Below are 25,831 nucleotides of genomic sequence, written 5' to 3'. Positions count from 1 at the left end.
AAGTTAGTGACACAGTCTGTAATCTGCTGGTGAGATAGCTGGCCTGACCCTACCTGCCCAGTACTTTATTAAGTGACCACAGTAGTCAGTGGCATTGTCCACCCCCCCATAATGTATATAGTGGTACTGTATAGTGACACTGTTTACCCCCTGCCCCCCCATGCTGTAGTAACAAGGTCTGTAATTTGCTGGTTCCACAAACACACACACATACACATACATGCATAAATACACACAGTCACATACATACACACACACACATAAACACCAATGGGTAAAACAGAAACACTAACCCCTGTAGTCATGTCACACTCACATCATATCAGTGCAGGCAGTGGTAGGTTAACGTTTTTTATAAAAAAAAAATGTAAACATTTTTTTATAAAAAATATATTTTTTTTATTTTTTTTTAAAGCTGGGCACCCACCGTCAGGGGCCCAGTCGCAACTGCGACCTCTGCACCCCCTGTAGTTTCGCCCCTGGTAGTGCTTGTTTTGGGGTTAAACCCATCATAAAAGTAAATTCCAGAGCAGAAATGGTAATAAACATGACTGTGGTTGCATATTAATAATGATTTATTGTTTACAATATTCATATACAGAAAAAAGAGAAGACGGAAAACCACTAATCCTGGTAAATATTACAGATATATTAAGCCTCAGCTATGTATTCCAGAGACATGAAACAAGACTGTATAACAGGACACAATTGTGTAAGATGCACAGAGTTGTATTCACAGCTGATGTTTCACGCAAGGTCTGTACAGCTTTACATAAAAGGAAGCCAACATAAGATTCTGTTCCATTGGGTCCGTTGTCATCAGTCTCTTGCTTGTAGTCACTCCAATTTCTGGATACTCTCTAATAAACTATACAAAGATAGAATGTTATTAGCAAACACCAAATGTCAAGTCACCACAACAAAATAATCAGGTATCACCTGTCTTATCTACATAGGATGGTAGCCTTTGATCTTTCTATACAGGCCTTGGGGTTTGAGTTGCTTGATATCATCTCTTGGAAGGGTTCAGCTTTCTTTACTATAGCAAAAGGTGATTTTCCAGTTACACAGTTATTACAGTAACAAATAGAGAAAAAACTCTCCTTGCTGGGGTTAATCATTTTCAGCCAGAAAAAAATGTGCAAAACTGTAATATTTTTGTATTTATCATTTTACAGCAGAATAAGAGCTGAAAAGCAATAAATACACATTTTTACACAGGTCATTAAAGGGATAGATAGGACAGAAATGAAATGTGCATAAATGCATTTTAATATGACATAAAAGCATGTAATAATACTCTGGGTGTCTAATTAAGGCTAATTATACTCTGTGGTATCTACTCTAGGCTAATAATACACTTTTAGGCTAATAATACTCTGTGGTGTCTACTTTAGGTTAATAAAACTTTGTAGTGTGTACTGTAGGCTAATACTCTGTGGTAACTACTGTAGGCTAAGTATACTCTGTAGTATCTACTGTAGGCTAATCATACTCTGTGGTGTCTACTTTAGGCTAAGTATACTCTGTAGTATCTGCTGTAGGATATTAATACTCCGTGTTGCCTACTCTAGGCTAAAATACTCTGTGGTGTCTAATCTAGGCTAAAATACTCTGTTGTGTTTAATCAAGGCTAATAATACTCTTTGGTGTCTACCCAAGGCTAATAATACTCTTTGCTGTGCACTGTAGGCTAATACTACTCTGTGCTGTGTACTCTAGGCTAAAATACTCTGTGGTGTGTACTCTACGCTAATAATACTCTGTGGCATGTACTCTAGGCTAATAATACTCTGTGGTGTGTACTCTAGGCTAATAATACTCACTGGTATCTACTGCAGGCTAATAATCATCTGTGTTATATACTCTATATAGTCTTATAATACTCGGTGGTGTCTATTGTAGGCTTATACTTTGTGGTGTCTACTTTAGACTAATAATACTCTGTGGTTTGTACTGTAGTCTAATAATACTCTGTGGTGTGTAATGTAGTCTAATTATAATATGTGGTATGTACTGTAGGCTTATAATACTCTGTGGTGTCTACTCTAGGCTAATAATACTATGTGGTGTGTACTGTAGGCTATGAATACTCTGTGGTGTTTATTCCAGGCTATTAATACTCTGTGGTGTGTACTCTAGGCTAATAATACTCTGTGGTGTCTAATCTAGGCTAATACTCTGTGGTGTCTAATTTAAGCTAATACTACTCTGTGGTGTCTAATTTAGGCTAATACTCTGTGGTGTCTAATCTAGGCTAATAATACTCTGTGGTGTCTAATTTAGGCTAATAATACTCTGTGGTGTGCAATCTAGGCTAATAATACTCTGTGGTGTCTAATTTAGGCTAATAATACTCTGTGGTGTCTAATCTAGGCTAATTATACTCTGTGGTATCTAATTTAGTCTAATAATACTCTGTGGTGTGTACTCTAGGCTAATAATACTCTGTGGTGTCTAATCTAGGCTAATACTCTGTGGTGTCTAATTTAAGCTAATACTACTCTGTGGTGTCTAATTTAGGCTAATACTCTGTGGTGTCTAATCTAGGCTAATAATACTCTGTGGTGTCTAATTTAGGCTAATAATACTCTGTGGTGTGTAATCTAGGCTAATAATACTCTGTGGTGTCTAATTTAGGCTAATAATACTCTGTGGTGTCTAATCTAGGCTAATTATACTCTGTGGTATCTAATTTAGTCTAATAATTCTCTGTGGTGTGTGTTATATGCTAATAATACTCTGAGGTTTGTATTCTAGCCTAATACAATTCTGTGGTGTCTACTCTTGGATAATTATTTTCTGTGTTGTGTACTGTAGGCTCATATTACTCAACTGTTGCCTAAAAATACTCGGGTGTCTACACTAGGCTAATAGTACTCTGTGGTATCTACTCATAATACCCTCTGGTGTCTACTGTATGCGTATAATATTCTACAGGGTAAACTGTAGGCTAATAATACTATGGGCTGTCTACTCATAATACCCTCTGGTAAGTACTGTAGGCGTATAATACTCTACGGGGTAAACTGTAGGCTAATTATACTCTGTAGTGTCTACTCATGATGCTGTCCTGTGTACTGTAGGCTAATACTACTCTAGGGGGTAGACTGTAGGCTAATGATAATCTGTGCTGTGTACTGTAGGCTAATACTACTCTACGGGGTAAACTGTAGGCTAATGATACTCTGTGCTGTTTACTCTAGGCGTATAATACGCTACTCTATGGGTAAATTTTAGGCTAATAATATTCTGTGGTGTGTGATACTCTGTGGTGTCTACTCATGATACTCTGTGCTGTGTACTGTAGGCTAATACTACTCTATGGGGCAAACTGTTGGCTAATAATACTGTGCGCTGTGTATTGTAAGCTAATAATACTCTACGGGGTAAACTGTAGGCTAATGATACTCTGTAGTGTCTACTCATGATACTCTGTGCTGTGTACTGTAGGCTAATACTACTCTACGGGTAAATTTTAGGCTAATAATATTCTGTGGTGTGTACTCATGATACTCTATGCTGTGTACTGTAGGCTAATACTACTCTACGGGTAAGTTTTAGGCTACTAATATTCTGTGGTGTCTACTCATGATACTCTGTGCTGTGTACTGTAGGCTAATACTACTCTATGGGGTAAACTGTTGGCTAATGATACTTTGTGTTGTGTACTGTAGGCTAATACTACTCTATGGGTAAATTTTAGGCTAATAATATTCTGTGGTGTCTACTCATGATACTCTGTGCTGTGTACTGTAGGCTAATACTACTCTATGGGGTAAACTGTTGGCTAATGATACTTTGTGCTGTGTACTGTAGGCTAATACTACTCTATGGGGTAAACTGTTGGCTAATGATACTTTGTGTTGTGTACTGTAGGCTAATACTACTCCATGGGGTAAACTGTTGGCTAATGATACTCGGCGCTGTGTATTATAAGCTAATAATACTCTACAGGGTAAACTTAGGCTAATAATACTCTTTAGTGTCTACTCATTATACTCTGTGCTGTGTACTGTAGGATAATACTAGTCTACAGGGTAAACTTAGGCTAATGATACTCTGCAGTGTCTACTCATGATACTCTGTGCTGTGTACTATATGCTAATACTACTCTATGGGTAAATTTTAGGCTAATAATATTCTGTGGTGTGTGATACTCTGTGGTGTCTACTCATGATACTCTGTGCTGTGTACTGTAGGCTAATACTACTCTATGGGGTAAACTGTTGGCTAATGATACTTTGTGCTGTGTACTGTAGGCTAATACTACTCTATGGGGTAAACTGTTGGCTAATGATACTTTGTGTTGTGTACTGTAAGCTAATACTACTCTATGGGGTAAACTGTAGGCTAATGATACTATGCGCTGTGTATTGTAGGCTAATACTACTCTATGGGGTAAACTTAGGCTAATGATACTCTGTGCTGTGTACTGTAGGCTAATACTACTCTATGGGGTAAACTGTTGGCTAATGATACTTTGTGCTGTGTACTGTAGGCTAATACTACTCTATGGGTACATTTTAGGCTAATAATATTCTGTGGTGTCTACTCATGATACTCTGTGCTATGTACTGTAGGCTAATACTACTCTATGGGGTAAACTGTTGGCTAATGATACTTTGTGTTGTGTACTGTAGGCTAATACTACTCTATGGGGCAAACTGTTGGCTAATGATACTTTGTGTTGTGTACTGTAAGCTAATACTACTCTATGGGGTAAACTGTTGGCTAATGATACTCTGTGCTGTGTACTGTAGGCTAATACTACTCTATGGGGTAAACTGTTGGCTAATGATACTTTGTGCTGTGTACTGTAGGCTAATACTACTCTATGGGGCAAACTGTTGGCTAATGATACTTTGTGTTGTGTACTGTAAGCTAATACTACTCTATGGGGTAAACTGTTGGCTAATGATACTCTGTGCTGTGTACTGTAGGCTAATACTACTCTATGGGGTAAACTGTTGGCTAATGATACTTTGTGCTGTGTACTGTAGGCTAATACTACTCTATGGGGTAAACTGTTGGCTTATGATACTTTGTGCTGTGTACTGTAGGCTAATACTACTCTATGGGGTAAACTGTTGACTAATGATACTTTGTGTTGTGTACTGTAGGCTAATACTACTCTATGGGGTAAACTGTTGGCTAATGATACTTTGTGCTGTGTACTGTAGGCTAATACTACTCTATGGGGCAAACTGTTGGCTAATAATACTCGGCGCTGTGTACTGTAAGCTAATAATACTCTACGGGGTAAACATAGGCTAATAATACTCTTTAGTGTCTACTTACAGTACATCAGGGTCGGAGCACTGTTTTGCACACTGTTGGGTGCAGCACTTCTTGGCATCTGGACAGTCCCCATCACTTTCACACTCTGGTGCCGGAATCGGAAGGATACAGTTTTTTAATGAAGCTGGGCAGCTACCAGGCTTCACTACAATGAAAAACATTTGTACAATAAGATTATTAAATGCAATGCAAATAGTGTTACTATTGTTGTATCTGTCTCTCTGTCTATGTCTACTTAGCTGTGAAAAACTGAAATTATTTAATTGCTGGAAAAAGTTTGACTTTTTAACAAAACTGATAACTTCTAGATTGTATTTGTTACCTCTATTCTCTGGCTTAGTAAAATGATCACATGTATTCTCAGTCACATCAGACAAAGGGGCCTAGTTATCAAGCCGTCAACCTCAAATACGCTGGAATTCCGCAGCGTATTTGTGGCGAGGCTGATTCGCCTTAGTTATCAAAGGCTAGAGACCGGCAAAAGTAGAATTTTGTGACGTAAACTTCGATCCGCCGGACTCAGTCCGACACAGATCGATTCTTACGTGACTCCAGATGTTCCGCACACAAGTGCGGCACAATCTGACTACTTTTGCTAGTTATCAAAAAACTAGCAGGTACGCTAGGCACTTTTCTGGCCCAGCGTACCTGGTTTTCAAACCGCCACCCTGGAGGTGGCGGATCCCATAGGAATCAATGGGAGTCTGACCATAGCGAAAGTACAAGTTCGCTGCTGCCAGACATCCCATTGATTCCTATGGGAGCTGTCTACACCTAACACCCTAACATGTACCCCGAGTCTAAACACCACTAATCTGTCCCCCCTACACCGCCGCAACTAAATAAAGTTATTACCCCCTAAACCGCCGCTCCTGGAGCCCACCGCAAGCTACTCTATACATATTAACCCCTAAACCGCCACTCCCGGAGCCCACCGCAAGCTACTCTATACATATTAACCCCCAAACCGCCGCTCCCGGTGCCCACCGCAAGCTACTCTATACATATTAACCCCTAAACCGCCGCTCCCGGAGCCCACCGCAAGCTACTCTATACATATTAACCCCTAAACCGCTGCTCCCTGACCCCGCCGCAACTATAATAAATGTATTAACCCCTAAACCGCCGCTCCCGGAGCCCACCGCCACCTACATTATACCTAGTAACCCCTATCCTGCCCCCCCCTATACCGCCGCCCTCTATAATAAAGTTATTTACCCCTATCCTGCCGATCCTGCACCTCGCCGCAACTAAATAAATAGTTTAACCCCTAAACCGCCACTCCCGGACCCTGCCGCAACCTATATTAAATTTATTAACCCCTAATCTGCCCCCCCTACACCGTCGCCACCTATAATACATTTATTAACCCCTATCCTGCCCCCCACTACACCGCCGCCACTGTAATAAATTTATTAACCCCTAAACCTAAGTCTAACACTAACCCTAACACCCCCCCTAACTAAAATATTAATTAAATAAATCTAAATAATATTTCTATTATTAACTAAATTAATCCTATTTAAAACTAAATACTTAATTTTAAAATAAACCCTAATATAGCTACAATATAAATAATAATTATATTGTAGCTATCTTAGGATTTATTTTTATTTTACAGGCATCTTTCAATTTATTTTAACTAGGTACAATAGCTATTAAATAGTTATTAACTATTTAATAACTACCTAGCTAAAATAAAGAGAAATTTACCTGTAAAATAAAAACTAACCTAAGTTACAATTACACCTAACACTACACTATACTTAAATAAATTATTACTATTTAAAACTAAATACTTACCTGTAAAATAAACCCTAACGGCTAGATTTGGAGTTTGGCGGTAAAAGGGCTGTTAACGCTCCGCGGGCTTTTTTCTGGCCGCACCATAAATTTAACTCTGGTATCGAGAGTTTAAACAAATGCTGCGTTAGGCTCCAAAAAAGGAGCGTAGAGCATTTTTACCGCAAATGCAACTCTCGATACCAGAGTTGCTTACGGACGCGGCCGGCCTCAAAAACATGCTCGTGCACGATTCTCCCATAGGAAACAATGGGGCTGTTTGAGCTGAAAAAAAACCTAACACCTGCAAAAAAGCAGCGTTCAGCTCCTAACGCAGCCCCATTGTTGTCTATGGGGAAACACTTCCTACGTCTGCACCTAACACTCTAACATGTACCCTGAGTCTAAACACCCCTAACCTTACACTTATTAACCCCTAATCTGCCGCCCCCGCTATCGCTGACCCCTGCATTACACTTTTAACCCCTAATCTGCCGCTCCATACACCGCCGCCACCTACGTTATCCCTATGTACCCCTAATCTGCTGCCCTAACATCGCCGACCCCTATGTTATATTTATTAACCCCTAATCTGCCCCCCACAACGTCGCCGACACCTACCTACACTTATTAACCCCTAATCTGCCGAGCGGACCTGAGCGCTACTATAATAAAGTTATTAACCCCTAATCCGCCTCACTAACCCTATCATAAATAGTATTAACCCCTAATCTGCCCTCCCTAACATCGCCGACACCTACCTTCAATTATTAACCCCTAATCTGCCGACCGGAGCTCACCGCTATTCTAATAAATGTATTAACCCCTAAAGCTAAGTCTAACCCTAACACTAACACCCCCCTAAGTTAAATATAATTTTTATCTAACGAAATAAATTAACTCTTATTAAATAACTTATTCCTATTTAAAGCTAAATACTTACCTGTAAAATAAATCCTAATATAGCTACAATATAAATTATAATTATATTGTAGCTATTTTAGGATTAATATTTATTTTACAGGCAACTTTGTAATTATTTTAACCAGGTACAATAGCTATTAAATAGTTAAGAACTATTTAATAGTTACCTAGTTAAAATAATAACAAATTTACCTGTAAAATAAATCATAACCTAAGTTATAATTAAACCTAACACTACCCTATCAATAAAATAATTAAATAAACTACCTACAATTACCTACAATTAACCTAACACTACTCTTGCCGGATAGGAGGAAGACTTTGGAGCACCGGATTATGGATCGCCAACCCCCGCTTGGGTTGGATGAAGATCTTGGAGCCAGGACGGATCGGTGATACCTGGATGGTGAAGACAAGGTAGGAAGATCTTCAGGGGATTAGTGTTAGGTTTATTTAAGGGGGTTTGGGTTAGATTAGGGGTATGTGGGTGGTGGGTTGTAATGTTGGGGGGGGGGTATTGTATTTATTCTTTTACAGGCAAAAGAGCTGAAATTCTTGGGGCATGCCCCGCAAAGGGCCCTGTTCAGGGCTGGTAAGGTAAAAGAGCTTGTAACTTTTTTAATTTAGAATAGGGTAGGGAATTTTTTATTTTGGGGGGCTTTGTTATTTTATTAGGGGGCTTAGAGTAGGTGTAATTAGTTTAAAATTGTTGTAATATTTTTCTTATGTTTGTAAATATTTTTTTATTTTTTGTAACTTAGTTCTTTTTTATTTTTTGTACTTTAGCTAGTTTATTTAATTGTATTTATTTGTAGGAATTGTGTTTAATTAATTTATTGATAGTGTAGTGTTAGGTTAATTGTAGGTAATTGTAGGTAGTTTATTTAATTAATTTATTGATAGGGTAGTGTTAGGTTTAATTATATCTTAGGTTAGGATTTAATTTACAGGTAAATTTGTTATTATTTTAACTAGGTAACTATTAAATAGTTCTTAACTATTTAATAGCTATTGTACCTGGTTAAAATAATTACAAAGTTGCCTGTAAAATAAATATTAATCCTAAAATAGCTATAATATAATTATAATTTATATTGTAGCTATATTAGGATTTATTTTACAGGTAAGTATTTAGCTTTAAATAGGAATAAGTTATTTAATAAGAGTTAATTTATTTCGTTAGATGTAAATTATATTTAAGTTAGGGGGGTGTTAGTGTTAGGGTTAGACTTAGCTTTAGGGGTTAATACATTTATTAGAATAGCGGTGAGGTCCGCTCGGCAGATTAGGGGTTAATAATTGAAGGTAGGTGTCGGCGATGTTAGGGAGGGCAGATTAGGGGTTAATACTATTTATGATAGGGTTAGTGAGGCGGATTAGGGGTTAATAACTTTATTATAGTAGCGCTCAGGTCCGCTCGGCAGATTAGGGGTTAATAAGTGTAGGCAGGTGTCGGCGACGTTGAGGGGGGCAGATTAGGGGTTAATAAATATAATATAGGGGTCGGCGGTGTTAGGGGCAGCAGATTAGGGGTACATAGGGATAACGTAGGTTGCGGCGGTTTACGGAGCTGCAGATTAGGGGTTAAAAAAAATATGCAGGGGGCGGAGTCAACCGCTGAACAGAGCAGCAGCACGAGTTGAGAGCTCTGCCAATTTAATCAGCATAAAATACATTTTAGCTAGCTAATACCTATTAAAACAGTGCCTAACTTCTACTTAAGGTAGTTAGACAAGCCTTATACCAGCCTGTGAACTTTAGGCTGCAAGAATTTGCCGTGACCTGGTTCCTGACCCGGCATTGGGAAGCTGGCCGCTGAATCGCTGGGTGCCTGCCACAGTACATCCTCTACAGCCTCCACTGCTTCGGAGGGTCGGGGCTCCGCTCCGAAGCACTTGTGGAGTCACTTGCAGATAGGAGGAGGTGTGACAGATCCTCGTACGAGGCACCTCATTGATAACATCCACCGCATCTGCAGCGACAGCGACAAATCTACCGACTGCGGTAGTGGATGCAAGCCTATCGCTCTGTGCTTAAGTCAGTGCCTCACTATATTACTAACCCCGCTTACGGCAGACACCTAATTCACCGCACCAGGGACTTTTGCAGCGACGCCACAGTCTTGAGTGGCGCGAACGGCCGCCATTTTAGGCCTCACAGAGCAGAGTGACGAAGTGCTTCCACACGCTCCCTTTAGTCGCCAAGCACCAACCACAGTCTCCTGGTCACCTTAAACTAAGCCCTCCAACAAATAAAGCTTAATAGGGGGTTTCCCTTGTGTGTCCTAACAGACTGTTTCATCCCACGTTAAGCGTCCTGATTCTGGGGAGACTCACGTGGAGGACTTAGGTCTGTTGCTCCTGACCCAGCTTGAGCCGCTTTTCCCCTTCTTTCATTTGATTGGGACTTAAGGAGCTATTTACCACAATTAGGTGAACTTTTAGCCGTGCTTCACATAAGCACCAACATACCGCCATAACGAAGTCACTCTACAATAAGAAGTTCCCGAAGACCCTACCTGCAATAACCTTCTTTACTCAGAGCGCTCACTGCCAGCTGTCCAGCTTGATCGCCACTGCTGCCCGGAGGGTCGGGGCTCCGCTCCGGTGCAGCAGCTACACACTACTCAGGCATCTGACGAAAGGAGGTCTCCCCGCGCTGTCGGCAACTGAGCCCCTTCTCACCTTGGACCCTGAGAGGCTGAGCCCGATCACCATTTGGCCCTACTGAAGGCGATCCCTGAAGGTCTAACTACACCACTTGTGCTTTGGCGCGAATAGTCGCCATTTTGCGGCCTAAGTTCTTACAGTGCCGCCGGCCTGCATGTGAAGAATCCTGTTCCGGACCCCATCAGAGATCACCGGAGGGTGAGGTAAGGAAGTCTGTTTGCACCTCACATGTCTACATGCCCTCTCATTAAGTTACTATCCCAGAGACCGGGAAAACCACTCTGACCAAGCTACCATCCCTGAAGTCTTGCCTGTAACAAGGGCAATTATATTTGTTGGTCACCCAGCCTTCTCACCCTCCTCCTAATAGCCCTGAAGATTAATATTGGATAGACTTCACCTCACTATCTAGCCTGTGGGGCGCCGGGAACTATCTAACCTGACTCTTTCAGACCTATTTACAGCTCCGCAGGGCCCAGGGAGCCTGAATAGTCTGCTGGTCCTTGGGACTTCCACTTACAAGGACCCTTGCATTGCCTTAGACCCTTTCTGATCACTCCTGGTCTCTCACTGGAAAGCAGGTCCTCATTTAACATAGTGCATGAAAGAAACTCTTTCTTCTAACTACCTTAATGAATCAACACACTCTGTTTTACTGTATCACTGTGGTTTGACCACAAAACACAGCTATCAAGCTTCCATAGTCCCAGCTTATTCCATCTGGGGTCATCCCTCACCACTATACAGTGTAACAGTTATATGGATGTTACTGGAACTGGTTTTCTTAATTAATATCATAGCTGCTGCGCCAGCTCAGGTGTCCCTGTGCTTCTTGTACAGGGTGTAGTGTTTTTTTTTTTTTTATTTTTTATTTATTTAACCTGCTTTTTCCTTTGTACAGGTTTACTCCTATGTTGCACACCCCACATACAGCTAGCATAAAAGCCTATAACACTGATTAATCAACTGCACCTTATTATTGAATCAGTTTAACTGTACATAACTCATATTTCCACCATCACTGTAAATACTGGTCTCTCACAAAAGGCTCTCGTGATCTAACCTGACATATATATTTACCTAAACCTACCAAGTAGTTTCACTAACAGTTACTCCCTGGGGCGCATATACATAGACACACATATTGACACGCCCCCCTAGCCACACACATACTGACACGTTGTTGCACCCACACTCACTACGCATAGCCTGATCTTCCCACATAGTACCACCCCTACTGAAACACACCTTTTGAAACCCTATATCTTGAAGAGCATCATCTACACCTGCACTCCTGACCCAACAGCTTAAGGTCTTAATAGCAGGGTATCTTAAACACCCCTACTCAGTATTCTGCTGAGTCACACTGTCTGTTAACCCTCTCTGGCACCTCTCCCTTTCCGGCCCAGCCAGTCTGGGTTGGTCACTTCCCTTTTCCTTTTTCCCTTCTACACAGTCGTATCCCATTACTCCCTGGGGTGCCAGTGACACATCTATTCACATTTGTATGTTGGGACCGAAAGGTTCAATTTCTACCCATTATGTGCTGCTGTAACAAAATGTCATAAATATAGAAGGTGTTATTGACCCCTGCTCCGCAGTCTAGCAATACATGTCAGAATTAGTAAACTTTACTATACGGTGCTTTATGCTTTTTTAGATTGTTTTCAGAGTGCTATATAATAGAAGGTTGGTGTTAATTTTTAACTTACAGGCATACCTAACAGTCTTAACAAAATGCCCCATGGGTCCAGACGACAGGGGACACCCTCCACTAACACTCAGAAGACTGTTTATGATCATTTTACTCAATCAGGAAAGGAATCTAACCCTATCACCAATGAGGAGATGAGCGACCCTGAATCGATAGATGCTGAATCTCAATCTAGTGTGCGCTCAGAAGCGCCATCACATCACTACATTACTAAAGCTACCCTACAACATATGTTAGCCAGTCAAACACGCTCTATCACCCAGGAAATTCAACGGTCCTCTGCGGAACTGAAAAAGGAAATCTCAGAGATTGGAGAAAGGGTCGAAGCACTAGAGCGGAAACAGGATGATTTAGCAGTAGACCAATCAAACCTACTCAATTACTCTGAAACCCTAGCAGATCAGATGACTCAACTTGAGTTTAAAATGGCAGACATTGAAGACAGATCTCGCAGAAACAACATCCGGTTTAGGGGCATCCCAGAAACTATAGAGAATGCCCAACTCCAACCCTACCTAAAGGAGCTATTTACAGAACTCGTGGGCACCCCAGATGGACACACTGATACAATGGAAAGAGCCCATAGAGCCTTAAGATCACGACTTACTCCCGCTGACAAACCAAGGGATGTAATTGTCTGCTTTCACAGCTACATATATAAAGATAAACTTATACAAGCAGCCTTCAAAAGGCCGCCTATGCCTGAAAAATTCAAGGATGTTCAACTCCTGCCTGACCTTTCAACTCATACACTACAGTACCGTAAAACCTTTCAACAAATCACTCTGACACTCAGGAAGGCTAATATTAAGTACAGGTGGGGCCATCCTACAAATCTAGTAGTCACCAGAAATAACCAGAGCCACACAATCAACTCTATACCTCAAGGTATGGCTCTCCTGGCAACATGGGGCTTACACCAGGAGCAACCTCCACCAGTACAGCCGACATACCCAAAGCTGAGAGCTTCGGCTCCCGAATGGACTATCAAAGAGCAAAGAGCTAAGAAACCTAAAACTAACCCACCGTAAACACACGTCTGGTACCCTTTAATGGAACTTATCTAGACTTCATTTAATCTGGAAGTTTGACCTGTCTTCAACAGATCATAACTGAGATTGAGTTAAAGTTTTAAAAAGTTTACTATTAGATAGTACAATTAAGTTATGTGTTTGATTGTTATTTTAAGGTTGTTGTCTTAATCTAAGTATTGCTCATATGTAATAGCAAGTTAATTTACTATGTTTACTGCGGAGCAGGGTCCACTTCAAAGACCCCTGTTTCTGTTCGCTTCTCGCCCCCCCACAGGCAGCCCACACTAGGGCTCCACCATAGCGAACTATTTTCGCTAACTCTCCTTCACTTTATCTGTTGCCTATTCCCCTCCCCTTGTCCTCCCCACCTACACTGACTCTTATTATTAAAAGACTTGACCTGCTCCCCACACCTCCCTATGCCACCCCTCAAAATACTAACCCATAATGTAAGAGGCCTAAATTCCCCACATAAGCGCAGCCTTTTAGCTAGATCACTCAAATTTCATAACCCTGACGTAGCATTCCTTCAGGAGACACATTGGTCATCAGACAACCCTCCCTACACAATATCTAAAGATTACACTGTCCTCGAACACACCTCTTTTTCAAAAAAAGCCAGAGGTACGGCAATTTTAATCCATAAAAGAATAGCTTATGAACCAATCCAAGTCCTAAAAGATCCCCAATCTAGATTTCTCATTCTAACATGTAAACTAGACCACACTGATCATACCTTAGTCTCTATCTATCTACCTAACTCACATCAGCCTAGATACCTCAAGCGGATCCTACACACAGTTGACCGGATAAAAATAGGCAGAGTCTTACTAGCTGGGGACTTCAATATGACTTGGGACCCAATACTAGACAGAAAAAGAACTTCCCGGACAAAACACACTACCCCTCCTGCTCAACTATTCCAAAAGTTCAGACAAATCATTACTCACTTCTGCTACTTCGATGTATGGCGTTCACTTCATGCCAGGGATAGAGACTACACTCACTTCTCATTTCCTCATAAAACATACTCCAGACTCGACTATGTTTTTTGCTCGGCAGAAACCCTTGACCAAGTCAAACACTCTACCATCTCCCTATGCCCATGGTCTGATCACGACTTAGTCACAGTAACCCTCCGTTCAGTGGAACGACATCATGTTAAGCCTTCATGGCGCCTCCCGCAGGACATCCTACAGGATGCTGCATTTAAGGAAACCTTGAGACAAGACATAGCCTTCTACTGCCAAACTAATGACAATAATCAGGTCAGAGACGACACACTATGGGGGGCGGCAAAGGCCACCTTTAGGGGTCTCATAATTAAAAAACAAGCTCACCTCAAAAAACTTTCTGGCCTACCCCTTTCCAAATCTCATATCGAATTACGTCGTCTAGAACTCCTAAACAGAAATACTCCCTCAGATGAAAACACAGCTCAAATTATACAGATTAAAAATCATATTAACCAACTAGAGCTAAAACGCACTCAGGCTAATTTATTTAAACTGAAACAGATTACTTACCACAAGAGTAACAAAGCAGATACACTATTAGCAAATAAACTTAAAAATAGGACAAGCACCTCAAGAATACATCAGATTCAATTTGAAAACCAGACATACCGTAAACCCTCAGACATTGGTACTTGCTTTGAGAGATTTTACTCAAACCTATACAATTTAGAAAAAAATGCAAGCGACAAACTAACTCCTGTTGACAAGATTAGCTCCTTCCTTCACAACTTAAATCTCCCCTCATTGTCGCCTGACGACCAAGAAACACTCTCATCCCCCTTCACCTCTAAGGAAATCAAATACGTAATAAAGCATCTAAAACCTTTCAAAACTCCGGGCCCAGATGGCTACTCGGCAGCCTTTTACAAAACATACACAAACGAACTAACCCCACTACTCTTAAGATTTTTTAACTATGCTAGAGAACAGGGTAGGTTTAGTCAGGAATTCCTGGAAGCAACGGTGATTACTATCCCTAAGCCCCAAAAAGACCCATCTTTATGCTCCAATTACAGGCCAATCTCCCTAATTAATTTAGACATTAAAATTTACGCTAAATTATTTGCTACACGCATATCTAAATTACTCCCGAAACTCATAAACCTAGACCAAGTAGGATTTATCCCTCATCGCGAAGGACCAGACAATACTAGACGTCTCTTAAATATCTGCACTGAATCCACCAGACTAAATAGGCCATTCTCTGTAATCTCATTAGATGCAGAGAAGGCTTTTGACCGTGTTAGATGGTCCTACTTATGGGAAACCCTTAAAATCTTTGGTTTCCCAGATCAAATTATCAAAGCGATACAGGCCCTTTACTCCACTCCCACAGCAGTAGTTAGAGGCCTAGGCTTTGCCTCACCCCCCTTCCCAATATCTAATGGCACCAGACAAGGGTGTCCACTCTCACCCCTTCTTTTTGCCCTGGCAATCGAACCATTAGCAGAACAAATCAGACAAGATATAAAAATTGATGGCATCCGCCTACATGGCACTATCCACAAAATTGCACTCTTTGCAGACGACATCACAATATTCTCATCAGACCCCCTATCTTCATTCCCGAGACTGATAGAAATCTTAAACTCCTTTGGAGACATGTCACATTACAAGTTAAATCTAGATAAAACAGAAATCTTTACTTGGGGAATTCCACAGAACACAGTTGACACCCTCAGAGTCCGATATAGAGTCCACTGCGTCAATAATTTTATCTCCCATTTAGGCGTTAAGATATCGAATAATATCCCTCAGATGATCAAAGACAACTACCTGCCCCTTTTAACCGAACTGCGCACCCTGAAAGACAAATGGGACTACACTTATATCTCATGGATAGGTAGGTTAACAGCCCTTAAAATGTCTTTTCTACCTAAAATTACTTATTTATTTAGATGTCTACCTCTCCGTATCCCGGGATATCTCCTTCGCCAATTTCAGAGTGAATTTACAAAATATATATGGCAACACAAACCCCCCAGAGTGGCGCATAAAATCCTTCAAAGCCCCCTTAGTAGAGGAGGTATAGCCTCCCCATCAATAACTAGGTATTATCGCAATGGGGTGCGAAAGATTCCCCTAGCAAATGGAAAACCATAGAACAAGCCTCCCTCCCAAGCCATATATTTTTACCCGATTTAATTTGGATCCCTGCCCATCTAAGACGTACCTCAGACATTAGCAATAACATAATACGAGAATGCCTCACCATATGGGATAAGCTAAGACACTACCCACACATCGCCCCACATCCTTCACCTATTACCCCCTTGACAGGTCTCCTACGAGGCTTACCTGACTCTCATCCTAATACTTGGACAAGAATTGGAATACAAACAGTAGCTGACCTCTGGGTTACTTCACCTTCCCCGCACTTCGTGACACTCTCAGAAATAAAAGCTAGCTCCAACTTACCCAGGTACATGACATACGAATACACAAGACTAAAGAGCTTTCTTATTAGCTGGGGATTTCGACCTGAGTTACACCGACCCCGTACACTCTGGGAAACGACTTGGCAACAAGGTAACAAACTTCACAGACCATTGTCAATGCATTACACCTTAATAGGAAACACAGACTCTGAGAATAAACTTCCTCACTTGCTCGCATGGGAATCAGTGCTGAACTTGACCCTGTCTCCACAAATATGGCATCATGTCATTTCCCTCACTAAAAAAGCACTACACTGTGTCACACTCTTCGAAACATATTATAAACTCTTAACGAACTGGTACCTTACCCCTGCGAGACTTAACAAAATGTTTGTCTCTACCTCTCCTTTATGCTGGCGTAATTGTGGCAAAAAGGAGACTCTCTACACATATGGTGGGAATGCCCCAGGTTAAAACCCTTGTGGAGTACCTGCTTCCGTACACTAGGGAGATTAGGCATAACACTTCCTATAACCCCTTCTAGTGCCCTCTTACACATAGGCATTACTAAACTTCCTAAACATCAAGCATACCTAACAATCTATTTGCTAACAGCTACTAAAGCGACAATAGCCAAGGCTTGGAAAACCGAGACGCCCCCAAAATGGTCATGCATCCTAAACTATATGGCATACATCTACAATATGGAGAAACCTATTTTTTACTCTCTGAATAATTCAGACCTATTTGAACTAGTGTGGGCAGACTGGCAATCTAATCACTCCATTACTTGGACCCCGAACTCCAGAGTAAACGCACACTAGGCAACCTTCTCCATGTACCATCCGCATATGAACTAAACCTCTGCCTCTAATAACAACCCCTCCTTTCCTCCCTCCCCAGTCCCTCCCCCCACCCCAGTCAACTCACCTCATCTGACTCGAACTATACTCTGTTCATTTTCCTCATTTTATGAACACATTCTGATCTGGCACATTTTTAGTGTATCATTTTTTTTTTTTTGTTCATACTTTCTGTAGGAGCCTGCGAGCTCCAAATTGTTTATTATGTCACTATCATATTTGAGAAATCTTTACTAATAAAAATTTTGAAACTTAAAAAAAAAAAAAAAAAAAAAAATATGCAGGGGTCAGCGATAGCGGGGGCGGCAGAATAGGGGTTAATAAGTGTAAGGTTAGGGGTGTTTAGACTTGGGGTACATGTTAGAGTGTTAGGTGCAGACGTAGGAAGTGTTTCCCCATAGGAAACAATGGGGCTGCGTTAGGAGCTGAACGCTGCTTTTTTGCAGGTGTTAGGTTTTTTTTCAGCTCAAACAGTCCCATTGTTTCCTATGGGAGAATCGTGCACGAGCACGTTTTTGAGGCTGGCCGCGTCCGTAAGCAACTCTGGTATCGAGAGTTGCATTTGCGGTAAAAATGCTCTACGCTCCTTTTTTGGAGCCTAACGCAGCATTTGTTTGAACTCTCGATACCAGAGTTAATTTTATGGTGCGGCCAGAAAAAAGCCCGCGGAGCGTTAACAGCCCTTTTACCGCCAAACTCCAAATCTAGGCCTTTATATTTATATCTTGTTACTCACTGTATATGTATATGTTGTTACTCACTGTATATTTATATCTTGTTACTCACTGTATATTTATATGTTGTTACTCACTGTATATTTATATCTTGTTACTCACTGTATATTTATATGTTGTTACTCACTGTATATTTATATGTTGTTACACACTGTATATGTATATGTTGTTACTCACTGTATATGTATATCTTGTTACTCACTGTATATTTATATCTTGTTACTCACTGTATATTTATATGTTATTACTCACTGTATATTTATATGTTGTTACTAACTGTATATTTATATCTTGTTACTCACTGTATATTTATATGTTGTTACTCACTGTATATTTATATGTTGTTACACACTGTATATGTATATGTTGTTACTCACTGTATATGTATATCTTGTTACTCACTGTATATTTATATGTTATTACTCACTGTATATTTATATGTTGTTACTCACTGTATATTTATATCTTGTTACTCACTGTATATTTTTATGTTGTTAGATACTGTATATTTATATCTTGTTACTCACTGTATATTTAATTCTTGTTACTCACTGTACATTTATTTGTTGTTACTCACTGTATATTTATATCTTGTTACTCACTGTATATTTATATGTTATTACTCACTGTATATTTATATCTTGTTACTCACTGTATATTTATATGTTGTAAATGTATATTTATATCTTGTTACTCACTGCATATTTATATGTTATTATTCACTGTATATTATATGTTGTTACTCACTGTATATTTATATCTTGTTACTCACTGTATATTTATATCTTGTTACTCATTGTTTATTTATATGTTGTTACTCACTGTATATTTATATCTTGTTATTCACTGTATATTTATGTTGTTACTCACTGTATATTTATATGTTGTTACTCACTGTATATTTATATGTTGTTACTCACTGTATATTTATATCTTGTTACTCACTGTATATTTATATCTTGTTACTTACTGTATATTTATATCTTGTTACTGTATATTTATATGTTGTTACTCACTGTATATTTATATGTTGTTACTCACTGCATATTTATATCTTGTTACTCACTGTATATTTATATGTTGTTACTCACTGTATATTTATATCTTGTTACTGTATATTTATATCTTGTTACTCACTGTATATCTATATGTTGTTATTCACTGTATATTTATATGTTGTTACTCACTGCATATTTATATCTTGTTAATCACTGTATATTTATATGTTATTACTCACTGTATATTTATATCTTGTTACTCACTGTATATGTATATGTTGTTACTCACTGTATATTTATATGTTGTTACTCACTGTATATTTATGTTGTTACTCACTGTATATTTATATCTTGTTACTCACTGTATATTTATATATTGTTACTCACTGTATATTTATATCTTGTTACTTACTGTATATTTATATGTTGTTACTCACTGTATATTTATATGTTGTTACTCACTGTATATTTATATCTTGTTACTCACTGTTAATGGTTGTGAGAGGAGTATGATTACTTTCACCTCTTCCCCTGTTATATTCCCGTTGTGCTGTGACATCACCCTTATACGCTGTGTAAAGCATACTTTTTAATTTCTTTTGGAACTGCTGCATCATTTCCGACTTGCGGTAAATCGGTAAAATTTCAGGCACTTTATGCTTATACCGGGGGTCTAGTAGCGTGGACACCCAGTACAGGTCGTTCTCCTTCAGCTTTTTTATACGAGGGTCTCTCAACAGGAACGACAGCATGAAAGACCCCATTTGCACAAGGTTGGATGCCGAGCTACTCATGTCCCGTTCCTCGTCCTCAGTGATCTCACTGAAGGTATCTTCTTCCCCCCAGCCATGATAGGTGACAACAAGCACCCTGGGATGCCTGTTGTGGTTGGTCTTCCTCCTCCTCCTCAAAGCCACATTCCTCCTCTGACACCTCTTCCTAACAATCCTCTTCCAGCGTTGCCGCTGGTCCAGCAAGCGATGCTGATAAGGCTGTTTCTGGTGGTGATGGAGACCACAACTCTTCCTCTTCACGCTCATCTACGGCCTGATCTAGCACTCTTCGCAGGGCACTCTCCAGGAAAAAAAACCAAATGGTATGATGTCGCTGATGGTGCCTTCAGTGCAACTGACTAGGTTTGTCACCTCTTCAAAAGGACGCATGAGTCTACAGGCATTGCGCATGAGCATCCAGTAATGTGGCAAAAAAATTCCCAGCTCCGTAGAGGCTGTCCTAGCACCCTGGTCATACAAATAGTCGTTAATGGCTTTTTCTTGTTGGAGCAGGCGGTCAAACATTAGGAGTGTTGAATTCCAACATGTCGGGCTGTCGCAAATCAAGCGCCTCACTGGCATGTTGTTTCGCCGCTGGATATCTGAAAAGTGCGCCATGGCCGTGTAGGAACGCCTGAAATGGCCACACACCTTCCTGGCCTGCTTCAGGACGTCCTGTAAGCCTGGGTACTTATGCACAAAGCGCTGTACGATCAGATTACACACATGTGCCATGCACCGCACATGTGTCAACTTCAATGCCGCCACCAATTTTCTTCCGTTGTCACTAACCACATTGCCGATCTCCAGTTGGTGCAGAGTCAGCCACTGATCCACCTGTGCGTTCAGGGCGGACAGGAGTGCTGGTCCGGTGTGACTCTCTGCTTTCAGGCAAGTCAACCCCAAGATGGCGTGACCCTGCCGTATCCGGGATGTGGAATAGTACCTGGGGAGCTGGTGGGGTGCCGTTGATGTGGAGCAAGATGCAGCAGCAGAAGAGGATTCAGCCAAGGAGGTTATGGAAGAGGATGGAGTAGGAGGAGTAGAAGAGGTGGCAGCAGGCCTGCCTGCAAGTTATGGCGGTGTCACCAACTCCTCTGCAGAGCCACGCATTCCATGCTTGGCAGCCATCAGCAGGTTTACCCAATGCACAGTGTAGGTGATATACCTGCCCTGACCATGCTTTGCAGACCATTTATCTTGTTACTCACTTTATATTTATATGTTGTTACTCACTGTATATTTATATGTTGTTACTCACTGTATATTTATATGTTGTTACTCACTGTGGCCTCTAGTTTAAACGCGTATACTTTACCTGCCTTCGCCGGCCCAATACGCCTGCCTAAGCTCGCCTACCATCGCCTCCGCGGAACTGAAAAATCTCGCCAAAGTTATCAATCAATCCGTCAAAAAGCCACGCACCAAGTACAGGGCGATGAGCAGCGGACTGTGATAGTTATCACTCATCCGATCTCGCTGCTCTTCGGCTTTTTGACAGCTTTATTGACAAGCTGTCACTAAGCACCCACACTAACTACACTGTTCTACACCCTATACCGGCGCCCCCGGAGCCCCCCACAACTAAATAAAGTTATTAACCCCTAAACCGCTGCTCCTAGACCCCGCCGCAACTCTTAGAAATGTATTAAGCCCTAAACCGCCGCTCCCGGACACCGCCGCCACCTACATTATACCTAGTAACCACTATCCTGCCCCCCCTATACCGCCGCCCTCTATAATAAAGTTATTAACCCTTATCCTGCCGATCCCGGACCTCGCTGCAACTAAATAAATAGTTTAACCCCTAAACCGCCGCTCCTGGACCCCGCCGCAACCTATATTAAATGTATTAACCCCTAATCTGCCCCCCCCTACACCGTTGCCACCTATAATACATTTATTAACCCCTATCCTGCCCCCCTATACTGCCGCAACCTATAATACATTTATTAACCCCTATCCTGCCCCCCCTACACCGCCGCCACTATAATAAAATTATTAACCCCTAAACCTAAGTCTAACACTAACCCTAACACCCCCTAACTTAAATATTAATTAAATACATATAAATAATATTTCTCTTATTAACTAAATTAATCCTATTTAAAACTAAATACTTACCTTTAAAATAAACCCTAATATAGCTACAATATAAATAATAATTATATTGTAGCTATCTTAGGATTTTTTTAACTAGGTACAATAGCTATTAAATAGTTATTAAATATTTAATAGCTACCTAGATAAAATAAAGAGAAATTAACCTGTAAAATAAAAACTAACCTAAGTTACAATTACACCTAACACTACACTATACTTTAATAAATTATTCCTATTTAAACTAAATACTTACCTGTAAAATAAACCCTAATATAGCTACAATATAATTAATAATTACATTGTAGCTATTTTAGGATTTATATTTATTTTACAGGCAACTTTGTATTTATTTTAGCTAGTTAGAATAGTTATTAAATAGTTATTAACTATTTAATAACTACCTAGCTAAAAGAAATAAAAATTACCTGTAAAATAAATCTTAAGTTAAGTTACAATTAAACCTAACACTACACTATCATTAAAGAGACATGAAACCCACATTTTTTCATTTGTGATTTAGAAAGAGCATGTCATTTTAAACAACTTTCTAATTTACTTCCATTATCTCATTTGCTTCATTCTCTTGATATCACTTGCTGAAAAGCATATCTAGATATGCTCAGTAGCTGCTGATTGGTTGCTGCACATAGAGGCCTTGTGTGATTGGCTCACACATGTGCATTGCTATTTCTTCAACAAAGGATATCTAAAGAACTGAGCAAATTAGATAATAGAAGTAAATTGGAAAGTTGTTTAAAATTACATGCCCTATCTGAATCGTGAAAGTTTAATTTTGACTAGAATGCCCCTTTAAATTAAATAAATAAATTACCTACAAATAACTACTATTAAATTAAATTAAATAAACTAACGAAAGTACAAAAAATAAAAAAGCTAAGTTACAAAAAATAAAAAAAAACAATTTACAAGCATTTCAAAAATATTACAACAATTTTAAGCTACTTACACCTAATCTAAGCCCCCTAATAAAATAACAAAGCCCCCCAAAATAAAAAAATGCCCTATTCTATTCTACATTAAAAAGTTAACAGCTCTATTACCTTACCAGCCCTTAAAAGGGTCTTTTGCGGGGCATGCCCCAAAGAAAACAACTCTTTTGCCTGTAAAAAAAAATACAACCCCCCAACATTAAAACCCACCACCCACATACCCCTATTCTAACCCAAACCCCCCTTAAATAAACCTAACACTACCCCCCTGAAGATCATCCTACCTTTAGCCGTCTTCAGCCAGCCGACCCACCGATGGAACTGAAGAAGAGATCCGGAGCGGCAGAAGTCATCATCCAAGGGGCGCCGACGAAGTCTTCCATCTTATTGAAGTCATCATCCAAGGGGCGCTGAAGAGGTCTTCCATCCGATTGAAGTCTTCATCCAAGCAGCGTCTTCAATCTTCATCCATGTTGAGCGGAGCAGAGCCATCTTCAAACAAGCCGACGCAGAGCCATCCTCTTCTTCCCGACGACTAACGACGAATGACGGTACCTTTAAGTGACGTCATCCAAGATGGCGTCCCTTCAATTCTGATTGGCTGATAGGATTGAAGTTCAATCCGATTGGCTGATCCAATCAGCCAATCAGATTGAGCTTGCATTCGATTGGCTGTTCCGATCAGCCAATAGAATGCAAGCTCAATCTGATTGGCTGATTGGATCAGCCAATTGGATTGAACTTCAATCTGATTGGCTGATTCAATCAGCCAATCAGATTTTTCCTACCTTAATTCCGATTGGCTGATAGAATCCTATCAGCCAATCGGAATTGAAGGGACGCCATCTTGGATGACGTCACTTAAAGGTACCGTCATTCGTCGTTAGTCGTCAGGAAGAAGAGAATGGCTCCGCGTCGGCTCGTCTGAAGATGGTTCCGCTCCGGATGGATGAAGATTGAAGATGCCGCTTGGATGAAGACTTCAATCGGATGGAAGACCTCTTCAGTGCCCCTTGGAGGATGACTTCAATCGGATGGAAGACTTCTTCAGTGCCCCTTGGATGATGACTTCTGGCAATCCGGATCGATTCTTCAGTTACATCGGTGGGTCGGCTGTGAATGGTGGGTTTTAATGTTTGGGGGGGTTGTTGTTTTTTTTACAGGCAAAAGAGCTGTTTTCTTTGGGGCATGCCCAGCAAAAGTGCCTTTTAAGGGATGGTAAGATAATAGAGCTGGTAACTTTTTAATGTAGAATAGGGTAGGGCATTTTTTATTTTGGGGGGCTTTGTTATTTTATTAGGGGGCTTAGATTAGGTGTAAGTAGCTTAAAATTGTTGTAATATTTTTTAAATCTTTGTAAAAAAAAATTGTAATTTTTTGTAACAGCTTTTTTAATTTTTTTGCACTTTAGTTTATTTAATTGAATTTAATTGTAGTTATTTGTAGGTAATTTATTTAATTAATTTAATTATAGTGTAGTGTTAGGTTTAATTGTAACTTAGCTTAGGATTTATTTTACATGTAATTTTGTATTTCTTTTAGCTAGGTAGTTATTAAATAGTTAATAACTATTTAATAACTATTCTAACTAGCTAAAATAAATACAAAGTTACCTGTAAAATAAATATAAATCCTAGAATAGCTACAATGTAATTATTAATTACATTGTAGCTATATTAGGGTTTATTTTACAGGTAAGTATTTAGTTTTAAATATGAATAATTTAGTTAATGATAGTGTAGTGTTAGGTGTAATTGTAACTTAGGTTAGTTTTTAATTTACAGGTAAATTTCTCTTTATTTTAGCTAGGTAGCTATTAAATATTTAATAACTATTTAACAGCTATTGTACCTAGTTAAAAAAAATTGAAAGTTGCCTGTAAAAATAAATAAATCCTAAGATAGCTACAATATAATTATTATTTATATTGTAGCTATATTAGGGTTTATTTTAAAGGTAAGTATTTAGTTTTAAATAGGATTAATTTAGTTAATAAGAGAAATATTATTTATATGTATTTAATTAATATTTAAGTTAGGGGGGGTGTTAGGGTTAGTGTTAGACTTAGGTTAGGGGTTAATAATTTTATTATAGTGGCGGCGGTGTAGGGGGGCAGGATAGGGGTTAATAAATTTATTATAGGTTGTGGCGGTATAGGGGGGGCAGGATAGGGGTTAATAAATTTATTATAGGTGGCGACGGTGTAGGGGGGCAGATTAGGGGTTAATAAGTTTAATATAGGTTGCAGCAGTATAGGGGTTACTAGGTATAATGTAGGTGGCGGCAGTGTCCGGGAGCGGCGGTTTAGGGGTTAATACATTTATTATAGATGCCGTGGGGTCTAAGTGCGGCGGTTTAGGGGTTAATAATTTTATTGAGTTGCGGGGGGCTCCGGGGGCGCCGGTATAGGTGTTAATACATTTTTTTATTTGCGGTGGTGTAAGGGGGGGAAAGATTAGGGGTGTTTAGACTCGGGGTACATGTTAGGGTGTTAGGTGCAGACGTTTCCCATAGGAATCAATGGGATGTCTGGCAGCAGCGAACATGAACTTTCGCTATGGTCAGACTCCCATTGATTCCTATGGGATCCGC

At 40.0% G+C, this 25,831-nt stretch overlaps 1 protein-coding gene across 2 annotated transcripts in view; it reads right to left on the bottom strand.

Annotated features, from left to right (window-relative positions):
- Positions 1–552: 552 nt before the first annotated feature.
- The window catches only part of LOC128655856 (WAP four-disulfide core domain protein 3-like), a 114,812-nt gene continuing 89,533 nt past the window's right edge, over positions 553–25,831 (bottom strand). For both annotated transcript variants that reach the window (XM_053709429.1, XM_053709428.1), the window contains exons 6-7: positions 5,302–5,446; positions 553–868 (exon numbers count right to left, since the gene is read on the bottom strand). In XM_053709429.1, the coding sequence (XP_053565404.1) occupies positions 838–868; positions 5,302–5,446 (176 nt within the window). In that variant the 3' untranslated portion in view covers positions 553–837. The remainder of the gene's footprint in view (positions 869–5,301; positions 5,447–25,831) is intronic.

This window comes from Bombina bombina, chromosome 4, assembly GCF_027579735.1.
Source record: "Bombina bombina isolate aBomBom1 chromosome 4, aBomBom1.pri, whole genome shotgun sequence".
Classification (NCBI taxonomy): Eukaryota; Metazoa; Chordata; class Amphibia; order Anura; family Bombinatoridae; genus Bombina; species Bombina bombina.
This window is presented reverse-complemented; position numbering and strand designations above follow the sequence as displayed.